General features: G+C 50.2%; 1 protein-coding gene across 1 annotated transcript; it reads right to left on the bottom strand.

Moving 5' to 3' along the window:
• Positions 1–6,795: 6,795 nt before the first annotated feature.
• RAP2B (RAP2B, member of RAS oncogene family) lies at positions 6,796–8,398 on the bottom strand. The gene has a single exon (XM_082288453.1). The coding sequence runs from the start codon at positions 8,321–8,323 to the stop codon at positions 7,772–7,774; it is 552 nt and encodes a 183-aa protein (XP_082144579.1). The 5' UTR covers positions 8,324–8,398; the 3' UTR covers positions 6,796–7,771.
• Between the last annotated feature and the right edge of the window lie 1,387 nt (positions 8,399–9,785).

Genomic DNA, 9,785 nt, shown 5'->3' on the forward strand with positions numbered 1-9,785 from the left:
AGGTGCATGGGAAATATTTAAAATCAGGCTGTGGTTAAATTTGCTTAGATAAGGCTCTGGGGGGTTTCAATGGGGTTAAAGAACGGAGAATTAGGGACACACATCCACAGAATCAGAGAATATGTCAAGTTCAAATTCAAACAGTGTTAAGTCAGTGCACAAACAGAACCTCAGTCACGAATTTATACTAACAATTCTATTGTCGGCACTGGGGACACCTAACACATTTGTTTAGGTGTGTTTACCTCCTGGAATAACACAGTTTATGTCTCCATATGAGTATGCACAAACATGTTTCCCAAATGAACTCCAGTTCCTCATCAGTTAATTGCTGTTAACTACTGAGTGCTCAAACCCCGAGCGATGACTCGGTGCCTCACCACACCTGAACAGCTGCCACCAGGTGCACATTGAGCAACGCCAGTCTCCTAAAGCCTGTAAGGAGTCCCCGAATATCTATCCCTGGGCTCTCAGTAGTTCATCAGACAGGTTCGGCTCCATGTCCTGTCACAAGGACACAGAGGTGGCACAAGCCTGGCTTCCCTCGCAGACAGAGCCGCCCACAAACCAGACGGGTCAGACAGGTCAAGGCCCCACACCTTTAATCACCATGGGACCTTCTGGTTTAGCAGTGCTGAGAACTAATCAGTGCCAGGTCAAAAGCGCTTGAAGAGAATCCAGAAAACTCTTTTTAGGTGCTTATAATTGGCTAAATAAACACACAGCTAAATTTCTATGCTACTGGTCTGATACTCAGCGACTGCAGGCACACAGTTACTAATTTTCTGTGCTAGAAGTAGAAAAATGTGGGTGCTTCCCAAATTGTGGATACCAGATACAACTTTGTATGTATGCATAAATATTTATGCTCAGCAATCTGTAACTGTCACTGCAGAGGCTGAAGTACAGTAGTACTGTAAGGGAATAAATGCCTCAGTATCTGTGAACTCTAATTCACTCCAGGCTGACCCAGTTCTTTTGGAAATAATATTTTCCGAGCTGTTTCTCTGCTGAGAGTCCAGGCCTTGGAAATATCTTAAACATACAGTGTTCTCCCTAAACTTTATTGCAAAAATATGTGGAGACATGGCATGTATTTCTGGAGTCCAGGAAGGTTGTGCTATACAGCAACTCAGATGTGAATCTCCTCTCTATTTTTTCCTTTAATTAAAGGAAAAACCAAAAGATCCAACAACGAAAGGGAAAGCAAAATCCACACTAAAGCAAACATAACATTTGAAAGAAGACACCCAGCAGAAAATAGCCAATCTGGGATGCAGCAGAGTATCCCAAAAAGAAGGGAAATCAAGATTGCAAACACTAGAAACTCAATTACTCAAGCACTTTGTTAGCATGCTTTCATTCTAACTTTGGTAATCATCAGTAAACTTGGCAGCAAACTCCCCATATGAAATGGAGGTACGTGATACTGCTGTAGTTCATTCAAGGGATACAATTATCACTCATCTCATCCTCCAGCACACACAGCTCCTAACTCCCCTGAGTCACATTGCGACAATCATCACTATGAAGCTCCACACAGCTTAAAAGAGATTTTGGTGACTGGTGGGGTAAGGAAGTTCAGTCTAAACATCAGACTCATCCCTGGTGGAGAACACACATTGGACAAATGTTTCCTGCACTTCTGAATCTGCTTAGCAATGTAAGGAGGGAAAAAAACAGTAAATTCGTAACACACACACACGAAAGAATGTTTTATACCCAAAACAGAAGAATGGAGCCCATCTTCTCCCCAGCTCCCGCAGCCCCCAGCAAGACATCCTGCTCCCTGCCCTGCCACACAGTCGTGTCTGCCATTTGGGGAACCTGGCACTGTGTGTCCTGCTTCCAGCCCCAGCCCACAAACCACCCCACAGTGGCAGATCCCCACCCTGCCCGGCCAGGATTTCATCAGTCCTACGTTGCTACTCCTGCATCTCTTCTGTCTCTCTCCTAACAATGCAGGGGAGGTGCAGAGTTTCATACACCGAATGTCCTGGATGTGTCCATACAACACCCCAAAGTTACTTTTGTTACAGACACAGAAAACCCCTGAACACACGTTCAACCCCAGCTCACCCCAGGAGCCCAAAGCAGCAGACCTGGGGAAGACACCACAACCCAGCAGAGGAAGTTAAACACGAGGCACATTTTGTGCTTTTAAGGACCACAGATTTGATCTCTAAAATGTACCTATTTTATGCTTCTCCACAAAGTGTTTTTGGAATATCTACAGAGATTCTTTCAAGCTACCTCTCTGGACAAGAGCGGATACAACACGTCCCCTCGACTGCTGAAACTGGGATAACTGTAGGAACACTACAGAAACAAAGAATTAGATCAATGTACCCACAAATGAGAAGCTGGGAAGGGACATCTGCTATAAATACTGACCTGTACCTTTTGCAATACCTGATTCAGAGGAAAAAACGGCCAACTTCAATTTCAGATTAGCTTTTCCCCCAGAAGTCCATTTACAACCATCCTCAAAAGCAACCTAAAACATCCCCTTTGACCTTAGTGTAACAAATTAACATGACTATATCAAAAGGCAAAAACTTCAGCAATTTTTTGATCATTCTGTCCAGTCTTGTAGCTGCAGCATTTCTTGCACAATCATTATCAGTCTGTCAAGCAGAGGAGAAGCATCTGGGATCTGTCTGTACCTGAATATCAAATCTATTAACTAAGCACTTTTTTTAATGTTCCCTTACAGAACTTTGTAGAAATAAATGGGGTTTGTATCATTGAAGCTGAAGTTACATGTCAGGCACCATTTTCCTAAAACTCTCTGTCAAGGACTACAAAACAAAGTTATGGCTTCTTGATCAGTCTGCTCTTCACCCAAACCTCCAAGAGACCCAAGACTGCCAAAACTAAAAATAGTCAATACAGAACAGCTGCTTTCAATATTTTAAGACTTACTTGAATGACTTGCAAGTTCTGGTTAACTGACTTCTAATTTTACAGTGGTTTATGTAGGATCTGGGACTCGTTGGATAGTGCAGATTAAGGATTTACTTTGAGTACTTGCTTTATGCACAATATGTCACCTCTGGCATGGACAGCAGCAAAGCAGCCCCGGTGTTTGTTGGAGCAGTTGTATCCTTCAGAAATTTAAAACAGCCACAGAGAAAATGTGATGGCTGTTCTGGAGCTTTCTGCAGGAACATCTCCGCTCATCATCATTGACCAGGTTTTGTTGGGGGTTCCTCCAGCACCATAAGGTCTGTTCCATAAGGAATGCTCCAGAACTGAGATCATTGAGGTGAGATCATCTGTGGAAAGGGAGGAATTCTGATTCCAGTCCCAGTGAAGTCAGATCACACACACACACACACACTGACTCTTACCTGGGAAACACAGCAAGATTTTTGATTACAGACAAACAAATTCTACACAAATTAAAACAAAAAATCAACAAAAAAACCCCAAAAGCCCAACACATGCAGCCCCAACAACACGCTTGCACTCCATTTCTCATCACGACAACTCACTTGAGTATCTTTTGCTTTTTGCACTAGAAGTTTGTTCTCAGATCCCTCTCATCTGCTGCACACACGGTTACCAAAGACTGTCAGCCCCAAACACAAAGTTCTCCAATTTGGGCAGATGCTGGATTCCTGCAAAAATGAGGTTCTAAAACACTGCTGTAGCAATGTGACAGGAAGGAGAATCTTTGACACACACATTTTGCATGAGGCTGTAAACACTGTAGGAACAGGCTGTAAGCTGTGAACATCAATATTTGAAACCATTTCCCCTTGGAACTGAGCTCACACACGTTTGCTTCTAGAGCAAGTCTCAGATCTCACCAGAACATGAACAGTTCTGCCCAAGGGCACAGTGAGGGTTCACGCAGAAGAGCGTCTGGGTTGCTGTACAAACCTGGACAGGGACAGGGCTTCCAACGGCAGCCGTGCTCCAACCATTTTCCATTTACTTCATGGGAGCTGTCCTTGCACTCCATGCACGTGTGCCACTCCTTCTAGCACAAAATTCTGACAGAACTTTCTGCATTATGTCACTCCTCGAGGAAATCTGACCCCGAACAACACCTGCACACAATGAGTACCCAAGTGAGGAAGTCATAAAGAGCCAGCAGCCCTTTATTAAAAATGCCCTTTGCAAACAACTTGCCGTACATTCTTTTGAGAGAAGCAGAACCACCAGGATCCCACAGCCACAGAATTCCACATCAGCTCCAGCACCATCAGATCAACAAATCCTGAGCATCATGTTGAGCAGAAGCACACTTGCATTGGGACTGGGGCTGAGAACACGGCACGGTTACAGTCACGGACACCGGGATGCCACACACGCTTTCTTGCAATAGAACAAGCTCGGATTTTTAAAAATACAATCATCATGTACAGCAAAATATGTGGTCACAAGACCAGTCTTAAACCAAGGCCTTGTTTACACAACTTCTGTGATGTCAGGAAGTATTTTGGCCGGGAATGTAATTTTTCTTCCAAAACAAGTAAATATTTGCAATTCTCACTGTGAAAAGAGTGATATACCACCTCTGTATTGACACGGGTGTAACATATTCCCACAGGGAAAAGGAATAAAGAGTACCTTTATATTGATACAACATTTCCCTCAAGTGTCGAAGCTAATATAGCTAATATAGCTTTCATCACTCAGTCAAGTTAAAGCAGGATGATTTTTTTCAGACTTTTCATAGACAAGGCCTATGTTTAACAAGCACCAAAACACTTCAGAGTATTTGGAAGATCACACTACTGAGCTCTACACTTTGTACTGTCCTCACCAGTCACAGAGAACATTGAATGCCTAAATACATTCAAAACCCTGATCAGACAGTGCCATCCATGGCTACTTAAATGCTTCACTGTTTAACAAATGCACCTTTTTGGCCAAAACTCGAATGTACCACAGAAAGGCCCAGCACAGCACGGCGCTCAGCTGGCTGCCCTCAGCTGCTCTGCCAGGCTGAGCAAAGCTGGACTTTGTGTGCTACAAACACCCACTTTTGCCTTGTTCCTCAAGCACAGCTCAGGCAGTGGGGAAACAGAGGCACTGGGGAATGTGAGGGATCTGCTGTCTCCTGGGAGGGCACAATAAATACCTGCTTTTATCAACCAGATCAAGCTGCTGTCAATGCACTGATCTAGAGCAAGGGCTGTTGGGTGCTAAAAACTGTACATTCCCATTGAATTTAAGGCAAAATTGAACCATGGCAGTAACAGAGACGTAATTTATTTCTTTTTAACATCAGATGTGCAGTTTGTAAGCTGCAGATGTGGCAGCGGTCAAGCTTCCTTAGCTTTCAATGCAGTACTTGGGTTAAAAGGAACCCCTTCTGTCAGTAAGTGTTATTCCCCCTCTCTTCCTAGCACGGGAGTCCTCTGGCTTCTAATGAATTTTTAGGAATTTCTGGAAGATGAGCTGCAATGAGGTTTTCAATTTTCACTTAAAAACGGGGGGTAAATGAATGTGTCTATTACAGGGAGACCCCAGGCAGCAGCAAGGGACCAGCACTGGGGTTGCCTTCTCCAGCCCCCTCTGTTTTTCACTGTGGTTGTGTCACTGAGGCTGACACAGCCCCACTGACTGGACCAAACTGGAAGGATACACGTGAGCTCAGAAGGAGAAACACGCTTCCAGTATAGAATCATTCACACATTTTCAGCAGATACTTGACGTTACTACAAAAAGTAGTAATTCTGACTAAAGCACAAACGACAATTTTCATTTAAATCAGTGGGATTTCAAAATGCAGCATCAAACTGACACTGCATGGTGTTCTTCCCGTGCTGAAGCACAAGGTTTTCCTGCTTAAAACATGAGAAATGACCAGATTCACAGAGGGATCATGGCAGTTACTTTTCAATTGGCCTGATTAAAAATCCCTTTACATATCATTGCTCAACCTTTGCTTCTGAGATGTAAGATAATTTCAAGACTTCTTGGGATAGGGGGGAGAAGGAAAAAAAGAGTTGCAGGTTTTGTGTGCAAACCTTTAAAGAAGGGGCAAAGAGAGGAAGAAAACAGGTTAACAAGCTCCTTGGATCTTCCAAGGGATGGGAGACACAGGTCTCCTCCCACCCCAGCCCCTCTGCAAACCAGAAAACAAAAAGGTCTGGTTCATAATTTTAAAGCGATAATGCAATGAGACTAAAAGCTTAAATTTCATAAATAAGTGACCTTTAGAACTTCACCCCGATAAACCATGCTGCTTTCAGGAGGAAAAAAGGGCCTCATCTTACAGGGCCTGTTGCAGTAAGCCCACACTACCTTCCTAAAGCTGCCTCTGAGCACAGCCTTCTTCTCACAAGTTGGCATCACACTGGGCCAGGCCCTGAACACAAGCAAAAATCTGCATCAAAAATGAATAAATATTAGATAAAACAGCAATCTTGTGCTTTGCCTTTTTTTAACCACTGTTCTTAGCTAAATCGACCCCTCTACCTTTCACTGCTACTGAGATATAAATCAGGATTAAGAGCCTGTGTGAAAGTCAGTGTTTCATGAGATACATAACAGTGCACAAAGTTGTTTTCTAAAAAACAGCATTTGTATTAAAATTCTTAAAATGGATAGACATCTCTTCAATGCATGTCTGCAATTAAAACAACAGTTGTTAGAATTTTCTTGGTACATCACAACGATAAGATTTCCTTCTTTGCTGGCTGGAGGTACATCCCACGATAAAATCAAAGGGAAATAGAACCAAAAAAAGGAAAAAAAAAAAAAAAAGAAAAAGCCCTCCCCCCCAAAATCCCAAAAGGCTAAATTCTTGTAAATTTGAAGTAAATGAAGCCCGAACTTGCAAGACATGGAAATAACAGTTAAAAGGCTCAGATTGAAATAAGAAATAAATTCCACTAACAATAGGCCCTTTTGTCCTGGCTTGCTCGGTGTGATTACTGCAAGGAAACTGTTAAGTAGTTTTTGGAGTAGTAGATAATGGGATTCTGTGGAGCTTTCACAGGTTGGCACCGGCTGGAACAGCTGAGTTTTGAAGGCACTCTACAGACACAGGGCTGCTGTTGGCCCTGCATCACTCATGGGAAGTCTTTGCACTTGAGAGAGCTAGTCATCAAAATCAGGTATTGCCAACCCAAACCCAAAACCCCTCGGCACAAAAAGCACCACTGCCCCCCCGCCAAAGGAAAAACCAAAACCACAACGAAATCACACACACACGCACACCTAAAAAATTGTGCAGATTTGTAACATTTTCACAGCTGATTTTAAAAAAACCAAACAAATAAAACCAGGAGAAAAACCACCACGCTACCACTCTCCTGCAAACTCCCATCCGATACAGCAGGTAAACAAAATAGAGCATTATTCCAGGGATATCGGCAGCGCTGCCCGGCGCCCCGTGCCTGGCAGCACCGTTCGGGTCACAGTCCCAGTTCCATGTGCAACTCTCCGGGCGGGACGGTCCCGCACCGCCGCCCGCTTGCATAGAGACCGCGGGGAGCGGCGCCGGAACGGGGGCCCGCACCCCGGGGCTGTCCGGGATGGCCCCGCTCCCCGGGGCTGTCCGGGATGGCCCCGCTGCCCGCCGGGCTCCCCGCGGCTGTCCCGGGGCGGGTTCCCCGCGTGGCTCCGCTCCCCGGGCGGCGGGACCGACTGCTCCCGCGCCCGCCGCCGACACTGACAGGAAATATGCCATGACCAAGACTGGACGAAACGTACATGCCGAGAAAAGCCACATTTCCAACACGATGAATTTTTTCCCCGATGTTTTTTCCCCGAGCGTGTCCGCCGGGGCGCGGGGCCGCCGCCGCCCTCAGAGGATGGCGCAGGAGGCGCAGCACGGCTCGTCCCCGTTGGGCTGCGCCGCGTAGTTCATCTGCCTGACGATCTCGGCGAAGAGCTCGTCCACCGAGGCTTTGTTTTTGGCCGAGGTCTCCATGAAGGGGCAGCTCCATTCCTCGGCCAGCGCTTTGCCCTCCCCGAAGGAGACCTCGCGCTCGCCTTCCAGGTCCACCTTGTTGCCCACCAGGATCATGGGCACCCGCTCGTACCTCTTGACGCGGATGATCTGGTCCCGCATGGGTTTGATGTCCTGGAAGCTCTGCTGGTTCACCAGGCTGTACACCAGGATGAAGCCCTGCCCGTTCTTGATGTAGAGGTCCCGCATGGAGGCGAACTGCTCGGTGCCCGCCGTGTCCAGGATCTCCAGCACGGACGGCGACGAGTCCACCTCGATCTCCTTGCGGTAGAAGTCCTCGATGGTGGGGTCATACTTCTCGATGAAGGAGCCGGTCACGAACTGCACGGTAAGGGCGGACTTGCCCACGCCGCCCGAGCCCAGCACCACCACCTTGTACTCCCGCATGGCTCCCGCCTCCCTCCGCCGCCTCCCGCTCGGGGCTGCCGCGGCGGGCGGGGACGGGGCGGAGGGAGGGAGGGGACGAGGGACGGCCCCGCGCCGGGGCGGGGAAGCGGCGACCGCGCCTCGCGGAGCAGCGCCGGACAGCCCCGGCTCCGGGCAGCACCGAGGAGAAGGAGGAAGGGGATGAAGACGGGCGGAAGAGAGAGAGGAAGGGAGGGAGAGAGGGAGGGAGGGAAGAAGGGCGGCAGCGCTGCCGTTACCGGCCCTGGCCCCGGTGCGGCGGCGGGACGACGCTGCCGCGGCCCATGGCGGCCCGGCTCGGCCCCATTGGCTGCGGCGCGCGGCCCGCCCCCGCCCATTGGCTGCGGCGCGCGGCCCGGCCAGGCCCTATTGGCTGAGGCGCGCGGCCCGCCCCCGCCCATTGGCTGCGGCGCCGCGCCGCCCGCCCCTATTGGCTGCCGGCGGCGAGCGGCAGCCGCCCGTGCCCCGCCCCGCGCCGCCCCGCGTGTGTGACCCCCGCCCTCCGCGGGGCCGCGCCGCCCTCGGGGCACCGCGCGTCCCCTCCCGCCCCGGCGTCCCCTCGGACCGGGATCGGAATCACCGCGTGTCCCTCCGGACCGGGACCGGGGCATCGCGCGTCCCTCCGGACCGGAATCGGGGCACCGCGTGTCCCCTCCCGCCCCGGCGTCCCCTCGGATCGGGATCGGGGCACCGGGTGTCCCTCCGGACCGGGATCGGAATCACCGCGTGTCGCTTCCAGCCCCGGGGATCCCGCGCCCAGCGCGGGAATGGGGGCCGGGCGGTGGGACCGGCAGCCCAGGAGCCCCACCCCGGGTGCCCCCGTCCCGGTGCTCCTGATGCCGGTGCCCCTGTCCTCGCCCTCCCGCCCCTAATCGGCGCTGCCCGGCCCGGCGTCGCGCACCTCCCGCGCTATCGCTGCGTGCAGCCGGTGCCAGGGCCGTGCCCGGGACACGGGGGAGCCGCTGCCGGGGTCGGGGTGCCCCCGTAGCTCCGCAGCCCAGCTGGCTCCGGAGGCTTCGGGTGCCCTCTGCCCGCTGGGAGCCCGTCGCCCAGGGGCCGGGCTCCCTCGGGAGCGGTGGCGGGGCCGGCTGCCCCCCGTTCGGGAGCCCTCGCCAGGACGGCCCCGTTTCCCGCTTTCCCCCGTGTTGCAGAGTCGGGACCGACTGATGGCTCGGGCGGGAGATGTGGCCGCTGGCAGAGGTTGGTGCTGTTGGCACTTGGTGGCCTGTGACCAGCAGCGTGGCCTGGCAAGGCTGAGTCACGGGGACTGGCTGTGTGCCACTGTTTGCAGAAGTCGTCCCTTGGACTTTCTATTAGACATTCCTTTCAAGAAAGTATCATTAGTTGTTTTGGCACCCTCCAGTCTTTGCTGTTGCATCTTACTCAGTTCTTTACAATTCTCTGTATTTATCCACGTAATGGTGTCATGTAGATCCTTTCTACC

The sequence above is a fragment of the Coloeus monedula genome (assembly GCF_965178545.1).
Source record: "Coloeus monedula genome assembly, chromosome: 10".
Lineage (NCBI taxonomy): Eukaryota > Metazoa > Chordata > Aves > Passeriformes > Corvidae > Coloeus > Coloeus monedula.

Excerpts from the sequence above, each read along its gene's own strand:
- RAP2B (XM_082288453.1), bottom strand. The coding sequence starts at position 8,323 with ATGCGGGAGTACAAGGTGGTGGTGCTGGGCTCGGGCGGCGTGGGCAAG.